Source organism: Sander lucioperca, chromosome 12, assembly GCF_008315115.2.
Source record: "Sander lucioperca isolate FBNREF2018 chromosome 12, SLUC_FBN_1.2, whole genome shotgun sequence".
NCBI lineage: Eukaryota > Metazoa > Chordata > Actinopteri > Perciformes > Percidae > Sander > Sander lucioperca.
In genome coordinates, this window is record NC_050184.1 from 32,122,127 (window position 1) to 32,147,674 (window position 25,548).

General features: G+C 39.6%; 3 protein-coding genes and 1 long non-coding RNA gene across 7 annotated transcripts; 3 read left to right on the forward strand and 1 right to left on the reverse strand.

Moving 5' to 3' along the window:
• Positions 1-27: 27 nt before the first annotated feature.
• Positions 28-5,765, forward strand: peds1 (plasmanylethanolamine desaturase 1). Its single transcript, XM_031290420.2, has 6 exons — positions 28-255; positions 1,076-1,195; positions 1,361-1,452; positions 1,539-1,683; positions 1,822-2,034; positions 2,148-5,765. Exons 1-6 carry the CDS (start codon positions 120-122, stop codon positions 2,267-2,269), a joined length of 828 nt encoding a protein of 275 aa, XP_031146280.1. The 5' UTR covers positions 28-119; the 3' UTR covers positions 2,270-5,765.
• A 1,128-nt stretch (positions 5,766-6,893) lies between these two features.
• Positions 6,894-11,085, forward strand: LOC116043616 (ubiquitin-conjugating enzyme E2 variant 1-like). 3 transcript variants are annotated; one of them, XM_031290443.2, is made up of 4 exons: positions 6,894-7,013; positions 8,022-8,170; positions 8,830-8,955; positions 9,861-11,085. In XM_031290443.2, exons 1-4 carry the CDS (start codon positions 6,992-6,994, stop codon positions 10,005-10,007), a joined length of 444 nt encoding a protein of 147 aa, XP_031146303.1. In that variant the 5' UTR covers positions 6,894-6,991; the 3' UTR covers positions 10,008-11,085. The 3 variants fall into 3 exon arrangements, with proteins under 3 accessions (XP_031146303.1, XP_031146301.1, XP_035864389.1); XM_031290441.2 differs by having other exon boundaries at positions 6,900-7,019; XM_036008496.1 differs by lacking the exon at positions 6,894-7,013 and adding an exon at positions 7,375-7,408.
• Positions 11,086-11,983: 898 nt separating this feature from the next.
• Positions 11,984-24,300, reverse strand: LOC116043563. The gene is made up of 3 exons (XR_004103501.1): positions 24,220-24,300; positions 14,728-14,732; positions 11,984-11,995 (listed from the first exon to the last, which is right to left on the reverse strand). It is a non-coding gene; the product is annotated as an uncharacterized LOC116043563 (long non-coding RNA).
• Positions 16,731-21,821, forward strand: slc52a3 (solute carrier family 52 member 3). 2 transcript variants are annotated; one of them, XM_036008497.1, is made up of 5 exons: positions 16,731-17,046; positions 18,414-19,503; positions 19,905-20,028; positions 20,287-20,493; positions 21,386-21,821. In XM_036008497.1, the coding sequence occupies exons 2-5, from the start codon at positions 18,497-18,499 to the stop codon at positions 21,389-21,391; spliced, it is 1,344 nt and encodes a 447-aa protein (XP_035864390.1). In that variant the 5' UTR covers positions 16,731-17,046; positions 18,414-18,496; the 3' UTR covers positions 21,392-21,821. The 2 variants fall into 2 exon arrangements, with proteins under 2 accessions (XP_035864390.1, XP_031146196.1); XM_031290336.2 differs by lacking the exon at positions 21,386-21,821 and having other exon boundaries at positions 20,287-20,649.
• Positions 24,301-25,548: the final 1,248 nt, after the last annotated feature.

Sequence of the window (25,548 nt, forward strand, 5' to 3'; positions counted from 1 at the left end):
AACGACTTGCACTTGATTGGTTGAAAACGTTACGCTGTCTGTGGGCTGAGAACTTGATGATTCTGTTGGTTCCTGACGGAAATTAGAGAGATTGAAGGGGCTGGGCCCACAGTAGAGAAATGGCGAGAACGGTTAACGAGAGCGGGTGTGGAGAAGAAACACAGAGTCTGGAGCCGCAGGGACCGGGCCTGGGTTCGGCCAGATGGGGTCCACAACACGCCGGTGCCCGAGAACTGGCAAATTTATACTCACCAGGTGAGTCGATCCCCTTAGCCGCTGTCTGCTTGTAAACTCAGTTCAAGTGTCCACGAGTGGTGTGACACAGCGACAGTCTTTACATTACATAGCGTAGTTACCAAACACAAACAGAAAACAACTACCATAAACCACTTTATCTTTAACTGCTACAATTAAATGACACAGAACAATGAGCGACAGCTCTGTGTTTGTCACATTAGGACTTTTGTTGTTACACAACATGAATCATGTGAGATTGAGCTTGCATTTGTGTTTGAGTCGCTGTTGTTCTTTGACATTTCGAGCATTCAGGCAGAGGTTAGAAGAATCCATCGCTTTAGCTTTAGGCTCAAACGCCTCATTTTGTCTACGGCGATGTTGTGACCTTTCATAAACAGTGTTGTTACTCAGGCAGCCCATGTGCTGTAACTCAGTGAGCAACGCAAAACCAAAAACTAATGGTTGAGAATAGTTCTGAGCTCTTGGCCAGTCCGCTGTGCTAGTCCTTCCATCATTCAAACCATTTAAACTTGAGCACCATAAGTTAAAGGCCTTCACGCCCATTGTACAAATACTTCATGTCTTTTGACCTCCTTGCATCAGTTGAGGATCTGACAGCTTTGACTAGCTACAGTATATGGTGTTCAGACTTCTGCCTGCCAGTGGGTTTGTTAGCCAATAGGACTGTGTAAGCTTTAGTTTTGATTTATACAATGTCATATAATTTTCAGATGCTATGGGTTGTTGACATAATGTGAACATTGTGCTTATAGAAACTGCCGCTCAAGTGTTTGTGTTGAAACATACTGATATGTCTGCTTGTGTTTTTTTTTTTAAGGCAAAAGATGTCAGGAATGGGTAAGTGTCATCCTCTGCTTCTCTCTCATGGCCTTCAATTTCATTCACCTTCTTGCCAATTTCCACCTGGGACATCTGTGGTACATCCTGTTGAGTGTTGGTAAGTACTGACTGAAACATTATATAGTGTTCTGTTGTTGTGTTGTCACTGGTTGGTGCATTCTGTTGTTGTTATTTAGAGCTGCAATCCAAACAAAGTGTTGGTTGTTTTCTCTTTTTTATTTGAATGTTTTTTCTCATCCTTCTTCTGTGCTTTTCTCCTCAGTGGCAGGAATACTTACCGCAGACTTTGCGTCAGGACTTGTTCACTGGGGGGCTGATACATGGGGATCAGTGGATCTACCCATCTTTGGGAAGGTACGGTATCCATTGTTTGTACTCTAAATAATCTGCTTTGGAAAGGAACCCGTTCCTGCATCCAGTTTGCATTTCTTGTCTTTCAGGCTTTTATACGACCATTTAGAGAGCACCACATCGATCCCACAGCCATTACCCGTCACGACTTCATTGAGACCAATGGTGACAACTGCATGCTTACCATAGTCCCTCTAGCAAACATGGCCTTCAGCTTCCTCACCCTCTCCTCTAGTGAGTTTTGTATCAACAAACCGAGTCTGAAATTTCCTTCTGTCTGATTTTCGAAACTGTTGCTTCAAAAATTACATTATTATTTACAGGAAAAAGAAACGCACCAAACAAAATATGTTTCTCTCTCCTTTTTTGCAGAGGAGATTGACCATATCTACCCCTGGTACTGCTACTTGTTTGCACTAGGCATCTTTGTGACCCTAACCAACCAGATTCACAAGTGGTCGCACACGTATTTCGGCCTGCCTCGTTGGGTTGTGTTCCTGCAGGACTTCCACATCATCCTTCCCCGCAAGCACCACCGCATCCATCACGTCTCCCCTCATGAGACGTACTTCTGCATCACTACAGGTTTGTCTTTCTTATAGGGATTATAGTTGAAAAGCAAGCCTGTACATAGTGTTTTAAAGATGGAATCTCACTTTCTGGGATGAGAGATTTTTCATTGACCTTTGTCTCTCCAGGTTGGCTGAACTACCCTCTGGAGAAGATGGGTTTCTGGAAGAACCTGGAGGATCTTATCCAGGGTGTGACGGGAGAGAAGCCCAGGGCGGATGACCTGAAATGGGCTCAAAAAGTGAAGTAACACCGCAGGCTAACTGCACCCTACCTCAGAAGACGCTGGCTCCGTCCGGGCTTCTCATCCCCTTTTTTGCCTCACACAGACTGTAATCCATAGAAAGCAAAACTAACAAAGACTTTCTGATGCCATAGCTTTAAGTCTTGCACATTTTGTCTGTTTTTCAAGAGGAGGGCTCTGTTGATGGAATTTTTCATTACTCCCTCGTGGAGATCGTCGTTTCAAAATTGCAATATATCCTAAACTCTTCGTATTACTAACACAAACACAAATAATAACTTTTTTGAGGTGATTTCCAAATAGAGAGAAGGTATGATCAGATACGTTATGGTCAGATACAGTTAATTTGAAATCGCTTTCCAAGGACATTAAAAGATTTCCCTCACGTCAGAAAATTCAAACAAGCCCAGGAAAGAACACTTGAAAGAATGAACACTCACTTTCTTATCCTCCAGAGACAAAACTCTTCATTTTCAGAGTGGATGAACCACGTTATATTTAGCACTGCTTTTTTTCTCTTCTGGATAAGTCTTTGTATTTCCACCTCATCAAGGGTCTTCTTGATGTACAAGTAATGGCACTAGATTTAGGCCGTGGTAAGTAGCGGAGCTGGGGTGATATAGTATTTTTGGATGCTTTACCAATGTTGATAGCTAAAGAACAAAATGTTCTGTTACTGTTACATTTGATGATTTCTTGCACATTTGGGTTCAGCTACTGTTTTTGTTTTTTTTTTAAAGATGGGTGATGACAATATTTAATAGTTTAGTCATGAATTTATCAATCTGAGACAATGACTACAGTTGCAGTGGAAGAGTCAATGCTACTTTAAAGCCAATATCATCCCTCCAGAATGCTAAATGACAGATCTGACAGCTCAGAGATGGGTTTAGTTTAGACAAACCAAAAACAAGCCAAATTGCTCATATTGCTGTTGGATCCTAAGCTTGCATTTTGATTGGAATTTGTCATGTTATCTGGCCATTGAAACAATTTGCATTTATATATTTATTTGATGATAGTGGAAACACAGAAGATGACTAATTTGATCTAAAAAAGTGACGTGTGTACCTGTAGTCAGCGTTGACGCTTGGCCATTAGAAAATCTGGGCAAATTACACATGTATCATGCTGTTGTTTTGCTGAGTCACTCCGGCCCGACTAACTCGTCTTTTCAGATGATCATGTCCTCTGTCAAAAGCCTTTTTAGTTTATTTTAGACATTTATTTATATAGGACAGCTTAGACTTGAAAGGGGAGAGAGAAGGGGAATGACATGCAGCAAAGGGCCGCAGGTCGAAGTTGAACCCGCGGCTGCTGCGTCGAGAAGTAAACCTCTATATATGGGCGCCCGCTCTACCAGGTGAGCTAACCAGGCGCCCGCCTTTTTAGTTTTTATTTGACTCCTGATGAACAGACAGATTAGCAGGAAAGAGGCAAATGGATTTCGGTCAAGCTGCCTTACGTATGGACTACAGATGCAGTACTATTGTCTTTTTTGTTAAATTGTGTCATTTGCTGCACTTCTTTGTGTCACTGCAACGGTAATTCTGTCTTTCTGGGATTTGTGTCTCAGTTAATTAGATACAGATACTCTCAAGTTATGTGCCAGCAACAGTCCAGGAAGGAAGGGTCCAGGAATTTCTTCACGCTTATAGATGAGATTATGTAATTCAATTGGTTGAAAGTTTTTTAATGTAATTTGTAAATGTATTGTACAGCCAATAACTATGCAGTGTAATAAGAGGCCCTTAACCATACGTCTTAACTCCTCTGATTAGGTTAAAATGCCTTTCTTTTTCTACTAGTTTACACATATTTGCTGTTTTAAGTTGGAAAACCGGAGCTTAAAAAATTGGCTACTTAAACTGCATGACTAAATTACTTCTACTAATTAAGATGTCACTTACGCAGACGTAAGAATGCGTGCATGCATACAGCATGACATGAATTGTGCTGCTTTCAAAAGATGACCCCAAATTTTGACCAAATGTTCCCAGATTTGAACTTTAAAAATGTTATCTAATAAATCCTATATTTTATAGGTGTAAATTGGAGGAGCTAATCTTGCTGTTCAGCTGGGTTGATCAGGTTAAAGGTGAGCTTCTGATGTTGTACTAGACAATTTAATGACAGTATATATTTTTATTACAGTAAAAGTTCATTTTGAAGCCAAAATTATGCTTTATGTGATGTAATATTTCAGCTTTTAAATCCTTCATACTTGATTATATACAATTATTCGCCATAGGTCAGCAGCAGAAGTACACTGCAGATTGCGTAGTGCTTGTAGAGTATTGTGAGAAGCAGTCTCGTATGCACTGGGTAGTGTAATACATGATGGTAAATAGATGCCACTATGTGTCACTGCATCAAAGTTTAAGGCCTGTGTAGAAGTTCTACTCCTGAAGCTCTTTTTGATCAATGTTAGGCAAAATATAGTTTGGACACTGCTAACTGCAGTAAGTAGATTCATTTGAACTTTAAACAACTTATTTTATGAATGGGAGTTTCTGCGTTGTTGGCTCTACTGGATGATTTGGCGCTTCAGCAAATTGTTTTTGGAGATAATATAAAAGTAATGACAACTTTGTTTTTGTAATACAATAGCTAAGTGTAATGGTTAGAAACACTAGACATGCCATAATTAGTTTGGAGATTGACAAAACTGACAACCTTGCAATAAAAATATATATGGTGAGTTCAGAAGGAACCAACGACATAACTTGGAGACAAACTTGCTATAATCGCTATTTGTTATAGTAAGGAGTCTGGTTGTGACTATAGATCTAACATACATTAACTTATTCTTCATGTATTCTCCAGATGATCTCAGGATTGTGGTTAGAGTGATTTCAATAGGTTATTATGAATTTGTGAAAAAAAGAAAACCCCCTCTCCATTAGTGAAGTTAAGGCCGTTATCTAATAGATAAAAGTTGTATAAGTCAGTTGTTTTCTATTGTAGCCATATGTCAGTACAGTTAACCTGGCCTCATGTTATTGAGGTAGAATTTGTGGTTAATCTGTGATAGGTTTTTTTCTGTTTTAGAGACAGACATCAGTTGATTTGAAAGGTATTTTGTGACAATGTGTGGTTAACTAAGTATTTTTCCACTGGAAATTGTAAAAGCAAATTAACTTGTTGGTATGTTGGGTGGGCATTCGGTGGTAACGTTCAACATGCTGTGTTGAAATCACTTTTGGAATGATTGTTTTAAACTTTTTATTGAATTGCCTTATCCTCTCCCTGATTGATTTACTGTAAATCTCGACAGTGACATGGGAAAGCAATTTATTGACTGACTGCATTGCCCTTCACTTGCCTCTTACTTTCTGAGTCGAGGCCCATATATGGATGATGTAGTTGGTTATGTATGCTGGTGGTGATGATGGAGTTTTAGATACCAGAATAATGCCTTGATGCCTTTTTGTTGTCTTCCATTTGGGAGACTTGCAATGTATATATTAAACTGTATTTATAAATAAATGGTTGATAATTACTGCTAGTTCTCTGATTCTTGCACTGTTTTTTACTTTTTAATCACCTTACATTTGCAATACCTCTAATAGCACATACTCTATTAGTGACATCTCTCTGTAGTAGTTCTGGTGGCTAGACTATCACTTCACTGCTGTGATTCTTTCTTGTTTTTAGATTAAAAATGTAGCTATATATTCTCTCTGGATTACTGTCCCGTGCATTACATTGTCTTTTTTTTATCATTACAACTGAATTTCAAACAACTGACCTATGATAATGTGCAAAATCAAGGCATACTTATGAATATTCTGTATTAATCATCCACTATCAGACCTACACTTCAGATTGAATAGCCTACTGTACTAACATACCTATATACAACCCCACCTAGACTGATCCTTTCCAATAACTTGTTTATATTTTATAATCCCTACTGTTAACCTGATTTTGGCATTGTATATATTTAGGATTTGCACCTTTATTGTTGTATCAGACTTTCTTATATTTGCACTTTAATACTGTTTTCACTTTGTATTGCAACTCCTTGCACAGCAATTTCCCTCGGAATACATAAAGTTTTATCTTATCATATAATTAGGCTACACGTTCTTTTGATTGTTACTTTCTTCTGGCTCTGCCTGCATAATCTCTTGTTTTAGCTTACAAGTAGTCTTTTTCAAGGAAGACATTTTGACATCACAGTAACAAAACTGATTAACACAGACATCATAAATCTTATTAGTAGGCTACGCATGCTCTTTTCCCACTATAAGTCAAAATGACTGCTATGGGAAAAGCCTATAAGCCATTAAGTAATGTGCTGACACCTGTTGGGAGAACTTTCTCCTTTAGGCCTATTTAAGCCAGGCAGCCACTGATTTTCCTGGTTTTGGTTTGTTTTTAATTATTTATCTAGCCTAATTAGTTAGAGTGTGTGTATTTCAAATAAACAAACGTATTTAGCCTAACTACTGTAGGTAGTTATAGTTTGTGTATTTAAAATAAAACACTTGAACTTGGCTTGTCCACCTTTTTCCTTCACACACTTTGAGATGTTTTCTGAAAATAGTGAACAGTTAAATCCTTGTACAATATTCAATGTCTTTAAATTGAGCTTCTAACCACATGAACTCTATTGCTGTTGGCCACTAACAATGGACGTGATGCTCTGCGTTTCTTCAACGCGCACGCATCGTTGTCCACAATGGCAAAACTACGTGCGCGCTCCTGCTGTGTAGCGACAAGATGGCGGTCGCCGCCGGATTAGGTAAATGTACGAAGAAATATATCATTATTAGAAGCTGAATAATCGTCTGAATTAATTGTCGTGTTGTAGCTATCAAGTTTCGTAAGGAGGTTGAATATCTACTGACGCGCCTGCTGTGTGAAAAAATGCAAGCTAACGCAAAGCCTGGAGCTTCTGAAGGGAATGAATAGGAAACGATGCTATAAGCTAACGTTAAGCTAACGTAACTTAACTTGTATAGAAGGGCAACGAGATGCACTATGGCGGCCGAAATGGAATTGCATGTCGTTTAATAGCCATTTAATACCAGTCGTCTGCGTATATAACATTCTGTAAATTGTTGGCTTTCATTTTATAACGGAATTTAGCATGGCGATGTTAATAGTTTCTGCTGCCGATGCCAGTGAACCGCCCGGGTAATGTATTACCTATCTGCGATATAAAAATAATAACGTTAGTTACTGACTCAACGCGGACTGAACACGGATGTGTCTCAAACCGTGTCATTGGCCTTACATGTTATCAATAGATGTTGGTGCATCGACATTCAGCCTTCGTGCATGTTTAAACTGAAACAGTTTAGCGTCAACAATGACGGTACGTTTTTCGGAGACTTCCAGCTAATCAAGAAAACCGGTTGAGTTTCAATGAAGGGCTCTCGACGTGATCTGAGCTAAACTGCTGCACCATCTCTATTTGTTTGCGTGGCTCAGTTAACGGCGCAGCACCATCATAGCTCACTGCAGAGGCCAAATGATGCAGCATCGTCGAAGCCAGATGCTAAATTTGAGGACATGAATAGCGTCAACCATTACCAAAGGGGTGATGAAATCAACTGAGGCGCACCTTATTTTCCTTGTTTGTGTCTGAATGAGTCATGCTCACCAGCCCATACCTTTTATAACCGCAAGTCATTGCTTTGACAGATTTACAGTTGTCGTCAGACGCTACCTAAATCCACTTGTCGTGTTGGAAGTGTGCATGTGTGAGCATAACAGTCTTACTTTGGTGTGTTTTGTCCACAAACAGGCGTTAAAGTCCCTCGCAATTTCCGGCTCCTGGAAGAGCTGGAGGAAGGCCAGAAAGGTGTGGGAGATGGAACAGTGAGCTGGGGTCTGGAGGACGATGAAGACATGACCTTAACACGGTGGAGAGGGGTGATTCTTGGCCCTCCAAGGGTGAGGGGGTGACACTTTTTAACACTTAAATGAGGACTGTGCAATGGGCATTTAAGAGGTTAACAGACGGTCATGTTAGTGTTCCAAAATCAAGGAATGATGCGGCATTAGTTGTGGAAGTGAATTTGAGACAGCAGCGCAATAAAACACCTTAGTAAAGATAAAATATTACATATAATATCACAAAGATGACAGGAGGCAACAGGTAGCACATCATAAAACAGTCTTCAGAGTGTACATAGCTGAATGGTTTTAATTACCTTTTGAAAATTAACAGTTTAGCATTAATTCTTTTAGATGCTAAATATAAGAATGACTTTTATGTATGCTGATGAAATTACTTGAAGATTTTTAGAGTTTTCTTTAGTTTTGGTTGACTGCCTTTGGAGGCTGGGTCAGTACAAGTGCAGCTCAATATGCATCCGTAATGTGTAGAACTAGAAGACACCTCAGAAGCATACCTTAAGGACCTTTATCAGCTGGCTCAGCCAACACATTTATAGTTGCTATGGAAATGGGTATAAATATAGACATTTTTAACCGTCATAACCAGGATTCGGGGTGTTTTCTCCCATGCATTTCACATTGATGGTATTGTTGAATACATTGAACATTGTGTGCTTGTGTTGACTCGTCTCTCCCTACCTCTCTGTCTGCAGACGAGCTATGAAAACAGGATGTACAATCTGAAGGTTGAATGTGGGCCAGAATACCCAGAGTCACCACCGTTTGTCAGATTTGTGACAAAGATAAACTTGAATGGCGTGCACACCTCCAACGGTGTGGTATGTATATCTTCTAACCCAGTTCCTATTCTAGCTTGATTACCCAACTTAGGAAGCCCCAGCCGTCAGCAGTATTTTTTTTTTAAAATCGGAAATGCTCTTGATCCTATTCCTGCTACACTGATGGATGCATTTGGAGAAAGAACATAATTGGGCTCATGTATATTTTGTAATATCAAAAGCATGTTATCATGTTAGTGGAATGTATAAAAAAAAAAAAAAAAAAAAAAAAAAAGGTAAAGGCATTGTGCCTGCTCTGTAGACAGGTCAGTGCAGATAAGTAAGTTCCTGTTCCAAGTGCATGTTTGAATCATCTGCCAGCTAATGCAACCATTGCATTATTTCTGGCACAAGAGAATAAGAGATGTGGTGCTTCTACATAATCATTTAGACATTTTAGGGTACTTTCACAAAGCAGTTTTGTCCAAATCTAATTATTGGTTACCTAAAAACATGGAAATATGGCTGGACCAAGAAAGTACAAAATGGTTTTAGATTGATTCCACTCAAACGGTTGTATTTTAAATTATTCTTGATTCTGATCTAGAATGTGCACTTGTTTTTTCACTCCCTTTAGTTGTTCAAATGTGGCAACGCCCTACCATTTATTGTTCTCCATTTTCCTTGCTTGTGTCATAGTGAGCTTAATTACATACATACCACATACCAATGACAATCAAACTCAGGATTGGACTCAAGCTAATGTTAAAAAAAACTTGCCTGAACATAAAGAAAGTCACCTGTGATCGCATGATATCATAAAATATCTTTTATCTACGTTTTGGTCATTTAGGAAGGTAAAATTTAACATACGGCGCATTCTAGATAAGATACATATATCTGTTGTTTGTGATTTTTAATCCATCCATCCATACACCCATCCTTACTTGTTCTCTGTCCTGCAGGTTGACATGCATGCAGTGACTGCACTGGCCAAGTGGCAGAACTCCTACAGTATCCGGATGGTGCTGCTGGAGCTGCGACGGCTCATGACCTGCAAGGAAAACATGAAGCTTCCTCAGCCACCCGAGGGCCAGATCTACAGCAACTGAGCCCCTGCTACTTTTGCCTCCATCTTTTTTCTCTCTTCCCTCCCCCAACTCTTCAGTTTTGCTTTTCATCCCTTTATCCCCATCCTCTTCGCCATGTGACATTCAACCTCCCGCCAACACCTTGCTGTGAGCACACACAGAGCAGAATACTTATACAATTATTACTTATTACAGATACATGCACACATACGTACACACGCAGATAAGTACACACACACACACACACACACACCCAATAACAGACACATGCAAATATACATACACATATATCTGTATACACACACTTATTAGCGTTCATGAGTCATTCCAGGCCCTCCCCTCCCTCTCCCATCACTGGAGCTCTGGGTGGACTCAATGTGACAAGTCCTCAGTCCACACCAGATAAGATCATTCGAATACTGTACATGTTACTAATCTTTTTTTTTATTATTATTTGTTAAAAAAAAATGCAGATTGTACAATAACATAAATAATCTTATTGAGTGTACCTCCTCTGTGTGTTGCCTTTTTGTAACATTAAAAACCGGCCACTTAACATTAACGCACATAGTTCACTAAACATGCTGTTAGTTATTAGATAATCTTCAAGGTGTACAAATAAAGAAACCCCAAATGCATTCAAGTTGGCAAATAATGTGAAGTATGTATTGTCATGTGGCCAGATGTCTAATGAAATATTTTCCTCGGTGTGTGTTTGCGCAGAATAAATGTTCTCACGCAGTCCTGTTGTAAATGCATGACTGCAGCTCGGCAAGGTGCCTGGAAGTGATCACCTTTTGTCACACATGGCTTTTTTTTTTCTTCTATGTAAGAATTGTCCAAAGTGAACATTGTGTATCAATACCACTATAACTGATAATAATATGCATAGTAGCATAGTATACAAGTCTACTGTAGGTCTGCAGAAGTCCCAGTTTTAAACCGTGCTTGACAATATAGAAGTGAAATCAGCTACCTCTTTTGGTCCTGTGTAACGTCAGAGGAGTTCATCTGACTTGTGAAACTGTATTTGCAACTCCATGTGAACATTTGTTTAACTTTCTCCACTTCTTTCATAAATCTTAATTCATGCTTTTCATGCATTTGTGTCGTTGTAGATCACTACGTATTAGTCATGAAAGTTTATATAGAGCACTTCTACATAACTTATCTTACATGCAGCGTTCATTTACATAACTTCTGCTCTATGACCCTCAGATTCAGCAGAAGCACTCTTGAGACCACTCACTTTCTTCTCTAGAGTTAAAATGAGAAGGTTGATATCACTCATCTCTATAAAGTAGATATGAAGCTAGCTTACAGTAACTTAAGTGGTGGTTCTAGACCATTTCAAATAGAGGAGCTAGGCTGGGACCACATGCTATTTTAGGGGTGTAACATGTCAAACAAATGTAGTGGAGTAGTAAAAACTACAATATTTCACGCTGAAATGTAGTGAAGTAGAATTATAAGGTAGCATAACATTTAAATATTCAAGTGTCACAAAACCCCTGGCTGTTTGCAGAAAGAATGAATATCTCTCTGATAATTCATGACAGCAAAGGCCAGTTGAGTTACTTACTTGTACTTAGTGTCTTTCTACATACATAAAGCCGGTGACAGAAACTAACAGCAATATCATTTTTGTTATTTACCACCAACCCTCCATAGGTGTGGATCTACAAAAAGACTAACGATACACATATCACAGTAAACACAAGAATACTCATTCAGTGTTAACCTACATTTTATTTATCATTGCACATTATTAATATTCCCCTCTTTGGGGATAAAGGTGGGGTTAAAAATGTATGAAAATATTTGCCACAGTTAGGAGGGCAAGGGGGAGGTCAACGCTGAATATTACGGGGGCACTGGCTACCCTTGCCCCCCCTAGAACTGCCACTGCTTAGCTTAGCATAAATATTGTAAATAAAGAGAAACCGCTAGCCTGGCAATGTTTTAAGGTAAATAAATCCACTAAACACTTCTCACTAATTAACGTGTATCTTGTCTCATTGTACACAGCCAAAAAAATAGATAGTTCTTGTATTTATTTATTCTCATAACTCAAGTTCTTACTGGCTCAACAGCATACTTTCTGCTTGTTGGTAAAAAAAAATATTTATTTGTGAAATCTCAGTGGTCAGGTTTGCTGTGGTGGAAGAAATACTCAGATCTTTAACTTAAGTAAAAGTAGCAATACCAGTGTAAAAATACTTTGTTACAAGTCCTGCATTCAAAATCTTACTTAGGTAAATGTTTTACTAGCATTAGCATACACACATATATATATATATATATATATATATATGTTATATCACAGGATTATAATCAGTGATGTATTAACGTGTACATTACTAATGTTGCAGCTGGTAGGTAGAGCTCATTTTTGTATTTATTATATACTGCTGGCTGGGTAGCTTAATCTATATGACTACATCAGAATTATTTAGTTAATTTACATTTTGTATAAATTATCTCAATCTGAGGCTGAGTCCTTTGCAGCGGCGCGGGTTCGAATCCGACCTCCTGCCCTTTGCTGAGTGTCATCCCCCATCTCTCTCCCCCTTTCCTGTCTATCCACTGTCACTCTATAATAAAGGGAAAAGCCCCAAAAAATAATCTCAATCTGCAACCTAACTAGTAAATAATGTCATATAAATGCAAAATCTGCCCCTGCCCTGTAGTGGAGTAGAAGTATAAAGTAGCATAACATGGAAATGTTCAAGTGAAGTAAAAGTACCTCAAAATTGTACAGTACTTGATTAAATGTACTTAGTTACATTCCATCACTGCAGGTTTGTGTATAAGATCAATTTTACCACCTAAATATAATCTAGTTAACTTTAATTGATTGATTGATTGACTTTTTTGGCCACTTGGGGACAGTTGAAACAAATTAAGCTATAATGTTAAACACACACGTATTAGCAAAGAGTTGAATATTTAGCCTACACATCCAGCAGTCACGGAGCAACATGAAGTCTTGTTTGTGTCCACCTGATGAATGTAAGTCCAGTATTAACTTTCTGTTAGCTCTGTTTTAGTCTCTACCAACTCCTGAGGGAAATATCTGTCTATTTAGCGGCTAAATGCTCCACTCTGTTCACCAGCTAGTCTAGAGTAGAATAGAATAGAATATACTTTATTCATCCCCGCGGGGAAATTCGAGTGTCCAGCAGCTCACACATAAACACACATTCCCATACACAACACAGTTCCCCATAATAAATAAATAAATACAATGCAAATGCATACACAAGAGAGTTAAAAACAGGATAAGAGCAGCACAACTACAGCACACAGCCCAGTTCTTATCTGGTCTGGTATAGTTGGGGAGGGCACATACAGTGCAGGACAGAGAGGTCTAACTAACTGTGTCTGTGTGCTGTGTGGTGCTGAGCAGGGTTCAGAGGGTTTTCACTGAAAACAGCTGCCTGCCTCAGCCTGGTAATAAATATAAATACTTTTGTATAAAAGAAGAGCAAAGAAGAAGTGAAATTTGATTGTTGTTTCGCATCGGCGCGTTTCCAGCAGTGCAACAAAGCAGCTGTCAAAACACACAGCTGTGGCTATTTATACCAACTCAAGTGGTAACTCAAGTACTGTACTTAAGTACACTTTTATTTGTTATTTTTTGGGGGGCTTTTCCACCTTTAATTTGACAGGACAGCTAGGTGAGAAAGGGGAAAGAGAGGGGGGAAGGCATGCAGGAAATTGTCACACGTCGGATTCGAACCCTGGACCGTGGAACCCCCGGCCACCTTAAGTACACTTTTGAAGTACTTGTACTTTACTGGTATTTCCATTTTATGCTACTTTCTACTACACTGATTTAACAGTTATTATTTTATTTAACAGTTACTTTGCAGATTCAAATGATTAAAACAAAGATATAAATGACGTAATACATCATGATGTATTATAGATTAAATTACCCAGCAGTATATCAACTAGTTTAAATGATCTTCACCTGTACCAGCTGCAACATTAAAGTGATGTACACATGAATGCATCAGTAATTATAAGTGATATAACATATATTATTCTGAAAAGAACCATTCTGCAAAATAAGTACTTTTACTTTTTGGTACTTTAAGAATATTTTGATGCTAAAACTTTTGCATTTTTACTTAAGTAAGATTTTGAATCCAGGACTTTTACTTGTAACAGAGTATCTTTACACTGCGGTATTACTACTTTTAGTAAAATTATTAAACATCAAAAAGATGATCAGTGATTTATTAATAGCACTCATATTCAAACAGACTTTGCAAAGTGCTTTATGATTTAGGATAAAAATGAAAAGAGCACAGAGAAAATGGCATTCAAACCCTGTTTTCTGCTATTAATCAAAAGGTCAATGTAAATGGTTGTATTTACACGAAGAATGTCACACATCAGTCCACTGTCCCTCAAAGTGTTTCAACAAAATTGGGTCTTTGTAATTGCAAGGCCACTTTCCCACGAAACTTTACTTTTGAACGATTGTATTATCTCCAAAGAAATAGATGTAATGTTTTAAACAGAGACAGTTTGACCTCCTTCTCACGATTGTTTTAGCAGCTTAGACAGGCTAGATCAGTGTTACTCATTGCGCGGCCCGCGACCCTCCTGCGGCTCGCCAAGCTTTAATTTGTGGCTGATGGTGATGTGATCATGCAGTCAAATACAGATATTTCATAAAAACATTAAAAACAAGCAGGGCTATAACATAACCCTAAGTCTGCTCTATTACAAATACTTTATATTTAAAAAAGAAATACCCAAAACAGTGGCATTACAAGATAGAAATAAAGACTAGAAAAGAACTTGCTCTGTCCTTCCGTCCATAACACTGACTCACTGCGGAGTTGCCAGTTTGGGCTTTGGGTCTTTACAGCTCTTAACGCCGAATGTGCTCTTGGGTGGTTAGATACATGATGGACTAATGTAGAAAAAAAATGCATATTGTATGTTTACGGATGACAGATTGATAAGCAGACTTAACATTTGATACTTTGCGGTAAAAGTGGCTCTCCTATTGACTTTGTCCTATCAGTGTGGCTCTCATGAAAAAAATAGTAAAGACCACTGGGCTAGATTAAATGGTCGTGGTGGTGGAGTAGCTGTAGTTTTTAATAAGCGTTTTAAATGCCACCCTGTGACAGATATTGCATGTACAGTATATATGCACTATATATACAGAGTACATATACATAGTGTATTTGGCATTTTATTTTTTAGTTTTTTACTTATTTTATTGAATCATGCCTGCCCTCGGATGTTGACAAGTGCTATATAAATAAACTTGGTTTATTAGTACATTGTTGCAGTTGCTAAATGTCCCTGAGGTTGCGCTGACATTATTACAAAGATTTAAAAGATGTATTTATTTATGAGGACAGTGGCCATTAATCAATATTTCTGTAAATGTGCCAGTGTTAGTCAGCCGGCTGTAATTTTCAACTGTATTCCTAGTTACCTTACAAGAGCACCCTCCTGTAGATACACCTAACTTACATAACCTAAGTCTTATTTGAGGTTTACCTTAAGTTGTAAAAGTCCACAGGCAAGAAAAACTTGTTGTGTGGTGTAAGGAAAAATACAGACAAGGGGAAAATAGCAAATGTTTACATAAAACGCTGCGAGCCTGAATCAAAATGATGTGAAAAGCAGAACATGTGAAGCAAAGAACAGGTAGACATTAACACCCGTTTGCCTGACCAGATAATAAGCTCAAAAACACCAAATCATGCAAAAGGTTGACAATAATGTTAGATTTCATGACATTTTCACACGTCGCTGGTGTAACTAATAATATTGACGACTGCATTCCATTAAGGTGAGCCTGTTGGACTCATGTTGATGCTGGTTTACTGGGACACTACAGAAGCATCATTAATGGTATAATTGCACCTGTGCTTCTCCTGCGTGTGTGTGTATATTTCAGTAAATATACTGAAATATCTCAACAAATCTGTTTTACAGACATCCATGTTCAGCAGGGGATGAATCCTACTGACTTTGGTGATCCCTGACGGTTCCTGTTGCACCACTGTAACCTTGACATTTGTGTTTTCAAGTGAAATAGCTCAACAACTATTGGATGGATTGGCATGAAATTTGGTTCACACTTTCATGTTCCCCCTCGGGATGATCTTCTAGCGCCATCATCAGGTAAAAATTTGTATTTGTCCAAAACTTTGTTTTATGACCAAATACCTGCGAAACTAATGACATTCCCATCAGCCTCAGCTGTACATTGTGCTTTGTGCTAATTAGCAACTGTTAGCAAGCCAACAGGCTAAACTACTTTGGGCTACACATGATAAACATCACTTGCTAAACATCAACATGCTAGCATTGTCATTGTGAGCATGCTGACATTGACGTGTGTCAGCCTCACAAAGTCACTAGCATGCTGCCGACTCTTGTTTGACTACACTGACTTACTTTATAAGTAAGTAACATAACATAAGTTTGAATTATGTAGTAAACTGTAAATGCAGATTTTTACCTAGTGACTAACTGTATCAGCTCAGTTCACCCAGGCAGATGTTGTTTACATTGTGGTGTCTTATTACTGAATAGGAATGTAGAAGTGGCTGGAATTATTTTGCAACAGTTTGTTGCACATGACTCCAACCCTCCTACTCAGACTGTCCCATGTGTTCAAGGGAACCTCTTAGGATCTCAGTGCAAGATGAAACCTGAGGCCAGTAGGGGGCGCTGCAGACATGGGCTATCATAAACAACTACTAATCAGATTTTATTTTCCTGTTAGGGCAAGCAAATGCATGTCAGCTGAGTGAAAAGGGTGCTTTGAAGTGATTCAGCACCGAGCTTGACCTAATTAAGAGGTGGGTGCAGTAAAGAAAGCTCAGTGGATATGGACGCTGCCCTCTGTTATCCAGCGGAGCTGATCAACTGCTGGAGTGGACTCTGACCTACCCAGAAGCCACAAGTGATTCGCATCAGTGTGTGCATATTAAAACAGCTGAAGGAGGTCTGTCGCTAACCTCTATGTCAGATGACAGCAAGTCATATTCAACGCCTCCAGGGACTGAAGAAGCTTGTAAGTACATTTCCGTTTATTTGCTTGTGGAAACAGCAGTGAATGTTTTTTTCTGTTCTTCTAAAACCACACTTTCTTTCCATTATCTCAAGTTATTACATTATTTAAAGGCATGCTACTGTTTTTCTCAGAAACCTTTGAGACAGTTTCCTGAACCAACATGGAAACATCACGGGATCATTTGCACATTTTCCAACTTGTTTTTGTACATCATCATGAGTTCAGTGTGAAAGCTACGTGCGTGCCAAGAGACAGAGCGCGGAGGCCCATATGGTTTGTCGCATTCCTCCACAACGTGTGAAAAGGGATGTGAAAATTGTATCAGCTGCTTGAGACATGAGTAGCGTACTGTGGGTGTGAAGAAACATGATATAACTGTTAGTTTCTGTAAGGAGGAACTTGATTTCCCACTGGCTTTATCTATGAACAAAGACACTTGTCCTTGACTTACATTAATGCACATGAGGTTGTTAGGGTTTACTGATAATGACTCAACCGGCCTCAACTGACATTTGCTTTCATGAATTATCAGTGAGATATTCACTGTCTCTGCCAATGGCCAGGGATTTTGCAACACTTGAATATTTCCATTTAATGCTACCTCATTCTTCTACTTCACTACACTTCAGAGTGAAATATTGTACTTTTTACTACTCCACTACATTTGTTTAACATTTTATTTGTTCTAAGTTGTTGTCCTCAGTGGACATTTGGTTGACAGGGGAGGGTTGTCAGCTGATTAAACTGGCCTGTGCATGTTCCTCCTGCCTCTCCCTTCCTACAGCTGACATCCACCCTGCATCACTGGCTTTTGCTTTTGCATCTCTAACACCTCCACAGCACACATACTGTCATGGAAGTATTGCTGAATTCCACGCCCCATTGCCCATTTGTGGTTACTTTAGTTTTAATAAATGACATTTGTGTAACTCTTGCATGGACTCCTCTCTGTCACCTGACGTTATAATGACTGTATTTATATGCGATGGCAGTTTTTTCAGTAGAGCTTTATAGATAATGTACAGCCCAAACCCCTTCTGTTAGGTAAAGAGGACCACCCCTCCTTTTCATATTAGAAAAAAAACATTATTGCCATGTTTTAAGCTCTCCATCTCTTAAATTTCTGCCTCCACCCTAATACAAAGCAGATAGATGACATTTTGTTCGTGGTTCAAAATCTGGCCGCCAAAATGAAAACCAAATTTTCTGTATGGCTAGATGCCACTTGATGTAAGTGAGAAAAGAAATGTCTGTTTTGGTGAATTAACCCTTTAAACTATTTTACAAGACATTTCTTGAACATTTAAAACCTTATTTTGGAACAAGATCTAACGGCGAAGTTTAATGCTCCCGACTTTTTGTTGTAGGCATGACACACAGCAGAGGTGGAACCATTTGGGAAGGCGGCTACTTCTTCTGCGAACTTTCTTCAGTCTGATCCGTCTGCACCATGGCCCTGCTCGTTCACGTGCTGGCCTGTGCCTTTGGCCTGGGCTCGTGGGTGGCAGTGAACGGTCTGTGGGTGGAGCTGCCGCTCATCGTCAACACTCTCCCAGAGGGCTGGGATCTCCCCTCCTACCTGACAGTCATCATCCAGCTGGCCAACCTGGGACCTCTGCTGGTCACCCTCATGTACAAACTGTGCCCGGGTCGTCTCAAAGAGCGCATTGTCATTTACTCCATCCTCTCCATCGGCATCCTCTCCTGCATCCTGCTTGCCTTTTTCTGGGACAAGACTACGACAGTGGCCGGGGCGTCACGTAGCACCGCCTTCTTCATCATCACCTTCTTCCTCTCTCTGGTGGATTGCACCTCCTCAGTTACCTTCCTGCCTTTCATGATGCAGCTTCCAGCAAAATACATCACCACATACTTTATTGGAGAGGGGCTAAGTGGTTTCATTCCTGGTATAGTCGCTCTGGGACAAAGTGTGGGCATCACCAAATGTGTCAACTCCTCTCAAACTGCAGGAAACCAGACAGGCGGGGACACGTGGTCATCACATACAGAGAATCTTCCTCCAAACTTTTCCACCGAGGTGTTTTTCTTCCTCCTAGCAGCCATGATGTGCATAAGTCTGGCTGCTTTTGTTGCACTGAACAGGCTTCCTCAGACATTCGAGCTGTCCAGTGAAAACCTCGTGCCAGAAACCGTTGCATCTGTCAGCTCCGGCCTGGAGAACCCTGGAGCAGAGACTGATGGAGAGGATTTAAAATGCCAGGGGGAGGGGGCAGCCCAGATCAATCTTTTGCTGGCTGGCCCAAAACACTCTGTGTACCAGCTGACCTTCATCTACTTTATGGTGGTGTGGGTTAATGGTGCAACCAACGGCGTGCTGCCCTCTGTGCAGACGTACTCCTGTAAGCCCTATGGGAACCTGGCCTATCACCTCTCTGCTGCTCTGGCATCAGTGGCCAACCCAGTGGCTTGCACCATTGCAATGTTCTTCAAAAACAGGTACAAATCATTTTTGTATGGATTTTGATTTTTCATTAAAGGATAGGTTCGCAATTGTTCAACTCTGTCAGGTGCCCATATGAACATTGAAGCCGGATTTACTTGCTGTAACCGTTCCTCTTGTTCATACTGGCCTTTAATAGATCCCTTCATAACGCTTTTGCAATTCAAAGTGCTTCTGGTGGTTCTGTGCAAAAATATATCCTAACGTTTATCTGAAGAGAACAGTGAATGAGAGATTGCATTGATTTTAAGAAGCTCTAGTGGAACAGAGGCAACTCAAATGAATGTCTTGTGCACATTGTTTACGTGGGATAATAAAAGTTGATTAAACTATCCTTTTGAAAGAGTAGTTATCTCTAAGTGGATAACAACTGATAACAAACCTCTGTTGTTTTCAGGTCACTGGTGTTTCTTGGCGTGCTGACGGCGCTGGGGACGGGATTTGGCAGCTACAACATGGCTATGGCAGCTATGAGTCCATGTCCTTTGCTTCAGGGGTCTGTGGTGGGAGAAATGATCATTGTAAGTGAAACACAAACATGTTGAGTAAGAGAAGTGCGGCGTTGAAAGAATAGACAGAAAACATTTCTCAGTGGCTTTATGAGAGAAATACCTGTGGCAAAGTTCAATCCCTCCTTTACTTTACTACTCATAACTGATGACGTATAATACTTGGGCTGTTAGTGTGAAATCATGATTTGTTTTTCAGACACAAATGTTGTTAAACATTTCCCTGATTATTATTCAGAGGAGTCCACTTTGTTCTTTTGCCCTCACCAGGTGCTCTCATGGCTCTTTTTCACTGGAACGCTGTCTTATGTCAAAGTAATGGTGGGTGTCATCCTGAGAGACCGGAGCCACAGTGCCCTGGTCTGGTGCGGAGCTGCAGCACAGATCGGCTCGCTAGTCGGCTCGGTCACAATGTTCCCGCTGGTTAACGTCTACCAGCTCTTTAAGTCAGGGGACTTCTGCAGCACTAAATGTCCTTACTAGCCCCTTTCCGACCGGAGGGATTTTTGCAGTTCCTAGAACATAACATTCGTAGAACCCTTTTTTTATCGTGTTCCAACTGAACCAATTTGAGGATTAGTAAGTTCCTCTGACCACAGTTCTTGTAACTCTTTCATTTCTGATTTTCTTTGAGTTAGGCCAGCCAATACCGATTTTAGCCGATTCCGATTTAATTTTTTCTAACCACTTTACAGCACACACATATATTTATTTTCTATCTTTTCTTTAATAGAACATTTTGCACAGAACATAGAACATTTTTTGAACAGATAATGGATCACTATAAAATGGAACTATATAATTACTCCTGGTGTGGGAAATTCACACACATCTAAAGTGCAATGTTAGAACCATTTCCTTCTTTTCACATCAAATATCCAACTAAAAAATGTGATTTTGGTTTTTGGTGTTGTCCCTCCACGCCCTACTTTTTCCTTGCAGGTGTTGCATATTGCAAACTTGTTATCTTCTGCACACACGCTGAAGAATTTACAAACAGCTGACATGTTGCAGGTTAATTCACATGGTTCCCTACATGTGCAAGAATAGCACGGATACGGGTGTGTCCTTGAGAACTGTAACTCGTATAACTTATGTTATCAGTTAATTGTAGCAATGACCGGCATGAAATCGGCATATGTCAGCCTGACCTGCCGGTCGCCGGTAATGGCCGAGCACGTGAAAACCGGCCAATTCCGGTCACCGGCCGGTCTATCGATGCATCTCTAGTCAGTTAGTTCCTATGGCCACTTGGCCAGTGTTAATGCAAATGGCAAAACTGGTTTTGGGGGAGAATAGTTAGTAGAACTGTTTAGAAGTGGACTGTTCCTATAACTATGTTCCTGTAACTACTTGGTCGGAAAGAGGCTTATGACAGTGACTCTGAGGCTGGAGACACTCTCAGGTAAAGGAATAGTTTGTGCCATTCTCATATCTGTGTGTTACAGTAAGTACGGCGCTAGAGGTGGGAGCCAATTAGCTTAGCATAAAAACTGGAAGAAACCGCTAGTCTGGCTGTGTTCAAAGGTAAATCTAACTACGAGCACCTCTAAAGATCACTAATTAAGCTGTCCATCCTGTTGAATTCATGCAAAAATCTAAATGTAAAAACGTTGTGGTTTTACAGTGAGTTTTTAACTTTCTTGGCGATCATTACAGTTGGAGTATTGTTTATTATACGGATATAATAAACAAAGTAAAATATGTTAAAGCTTTAGTGTGTAACTTTTTGATATTAATGAACATTCAAGCCATTTCCAAATGAGTTGATACAAAGCTAATTAAGACTATCAGCTCCACACAACTCTCTCTGTATTTCTCAGCGTGGCTACGTTCAGAAGATTGTGTTGTCCAGTGACTTTCCCGCGCAGAAACTCGAGCAAAGATAATTACCTCTTCTGAAGAGTCCATCATGTTTATTTAATCCTCCGTGTCCTCCTTGGCTACTAGCGTGGGGGGGGGGTCACGTAAAGCTTGTATCATGTGGACGCACAGTTTTGTTGTCATTACTTAGAATTCCTCATGGGGGCGACAGAAACTACGCAGATAGTAAGCTGATTTGTTTTTAAAACTTTGGACAGAGCCAGGCAACCTCTTTCTTGTTGTTCTTGATTCCAATATGACCCAATTTCATATGATTAACCATAAAAACCTGGAGGACATTATACAACATCTGAAAACCTCCTCCTGCTGCCTTGATATTCTACCAACGGGCCTTTTCAAAAATGTTGCAAATTGTTTGGCTACAGATCTTCTACAGATTGTAAACACGTCTCTTCTCTCAGGTATCTTCCCACAGGCCCTGAAAACTGCAGTCATTAAGCCACTCTTAAAAAAGAACAATCTAGACACGTCACTAATGAGCAACTATAGGCCAATATCAAACCTTCCATTTTTAAGTAAAATCATTGAAAAAAAACGGTTTCTCAACAACTGAACCTTTTCTTGTCACTAAACAACAGTTTTGATGCCTTCCAGTCGGGTTTTCGACCACACCACAGCACTGAGACAGCTCTTGTTAAAGTCTTTGATGACATCCACTTAAACACAGATAGTGGCAAAATTTCAGTCTTGGTATTACTTGATCTCAGTGCTGCATTTGATACGGTCGACCATGACATATTACTAGACCGACTGGAAAACTGGGTTGGCATTTCTGGCTCAGTACTAAAGTGGTTTGAGTCTTATTTAAAGAATAGGGACTACTTTGTGTCTATAGGGAATTATACATCTGAGCATACAAATATGACGTGCGGAGTTCCCCAAGGCTCCGTTCTGGGGCCTCTCCTGTTTAACATCTACATGCTTCCACTGGCTCGAATTATGGAAAACAACAAAATAAGTTACCATAGTTATGCGGATGACACACAACTTTATATAACCTTATCGCCAGGGGACTATAGTCCAATACAACAACTGACTAAGTGCATTGAACAAATTAACGACTGGATGTGCCAGAACTTTCTTAAATTAAATGAAGAAAAAACTGAGGTGGTTGTTTTTGGAGCAAAAGAGGAACGATTAAAAGTCAGCACTCAGCTTCAAACGATAATGTTAACAACAACAGACAAAGCCAGAAATCTTGGTGTAGTCATGGACTCAGACCTGAATTTTAACAGCCACATTAAGACAATTACAAAGTCAGCCTATTACCACCTTAAAAATATATCAAGGGTTAAAGGACTTATGTCTCAGCAGGACTTGGAAAAACTTGTCCATGCTTTTATCTTCAGTAGACTTGACTACTGTAATGGAGTCTTTACAGGTCTCCCTAAAAAATCAATCAGACAGCTGCAGCTGATTCAGAACGCTGCTGCTCGAGTCCTCACTAAGACCAAGAAAGTGGATCACATCACGCCAGTACTGAAGTCTCTACACTGGCTTCCAGTGCCTCAAAGAATTGATTTCAAAATACTTTTGTTGGTTTATAAATCACTAAACGGTTTAGGGCCAAAATACATTTCTGATCTGCTAGTACACTATGAACCACCCAGACCTCTCAGGTCGTCTGGGACAGGTCTGCTTGTTCTCCCCAGAGTCAGAACTAAACAAGGGGAAGCAGCGTTTAGTTTCTATGCTCCACATATCTGGAACAAACTCCCAGAAAACTGCAGGTCTGCCGCAACTCTCAGTTCTTTTAAATCAAGGCTGAAGACCTATCTATTTGATGTTGCCTTTCTTTAAATAACTGTTCATTTGTTATACTGAAGTTGCATTGTTGACACTGTATGACAATCTATATAAGCATATAAAGAGAAATTCCTATTTTATCTGCTTTTATATATTTAACTGTTTTAATTGCTCTTCAATGTTTAATTTCTTATACTGCACTGTAACTTTTATTCTTGTATTTTATCTGTTTTAAATTTTTTATTCTGTTTTCATGTAAAGCACTTTGAATTGCCCTGTTGCTGAAATGTGCTATACAAATAAAGCTGCCTTGCCTTGCCTTGCCTTGTCTTTGTACTAAGCTAAGCTAATTGGCTTCTTGTTCTGGCTTCATATTTAGCCTACATAGTCTGTCATCCTTCCAGCCATTTGTTAAAGTGATGATTTTGCTTTTATTTTCTTTCTTTTGCAGCTTTGTAATTTTTTTCACCTTGTTTGCACTTAACTGTGTTAACTTGTGTTAAACTCATTTGATACACTATGATGGAAAAAGCTATCAACTTATATAAATATTAAATGTAAAAAGTTCAACACTGGACGCAGCTCTTTTCTTCATTCTGTTACTGTTTCAGGCCAATAAGTGCATTGCACCAATCATGAAACTTGTTTGCCCACTAGATGGCACAAGCACACTTCTACATATTAAAACCTGTCACTCCACATTCTGCAGGCACAAATCCTTGCAAATGAAATACATTTATACTGTTCAAATGAAAAAAAATGGAGTTAAAATTTATGTTATATGTGTAAACTGTAAGCTAAAGATTTAATGCTGACATTTATACACCTTTTATATGGGAGTTTCCCTTTAAATTTAAACATGCATGCAACTAATAAAACAGGTTGTTGATGCATTTTATTACCGTGAATATGACAGACAGTCAGGACACGGACTGCCATGTAGTATTATACCACCAGCTCGCAGCACCACATAAGTCCTGTAGTAAATATTAACTTAGTAAAAGCTGAAATATTTCAGTTCATGTTGAATTGTTGTTATTTTGGACTGTACTTATTGTATTCTTGGGTGGTTGATTTACTCAAGAACTGTGCTTAAGTACAATTTTGAGTTGCTTGTACTTTGAGTATTTATTATTATAATGTTTTGATTTTGAATGCAGGACTTATTTTTGTAATCATTTCTTACATTGCTGTATTGGTACTTTGACTTAAGGATGACAAGGAGCCACCCCTGGTTGTACCTAACATTTTGTCACCACCTCTGAAAACAGATCATTAAATAGTCTAGTAGATAGATTCATTTTTAATTAGTGACCATTATAAGCTTCGCAAAGGCCATGCTAAGGTTGTTGTCCACATATCGTTATTTATTGCTCACGTGATGCATGTGTGAGTCTTGCAATACCGCGGTTGGAATACAGACTGAAATGCTCTCAGGAATAGGCCACCAACAGATTAATAAATCACCAACTATCATGGAAATGGTGATAACAAACAAAAAGAAACAGGGAAAGATAAACAATCATAAGAAACCAGACAATCCTATAATATGTCTGGTCCAAGCTCCCATCATCCCTATAAGAGATGCTGCTGCACATCCTCTGAGAAGGATGGAGGGATGCTGGTCATCCATGGGAACCGGAGAGTAGTTTCCCATCAGCAGCTGTTCCTCCTCTCTGCCCCCTTGCCCTTCAGAAGGAGAGCGAGAGGTTCCCTGGCCGGGAGGAGGAGGAGGAGGAGGGCTCTAATTACTGATGCTCAGTGGGGGCCGATTGGCTGTTGCTCCTGCCGCTGGTCACTTGGGAGCTTTCCTGACCCCGACACTGAGTAAAAACAAAAAGATAAGGAAAGGAAAATGGGGCCACAATTAGCCCAATGTAGCCTCCAGGGCCCAGGATCAGA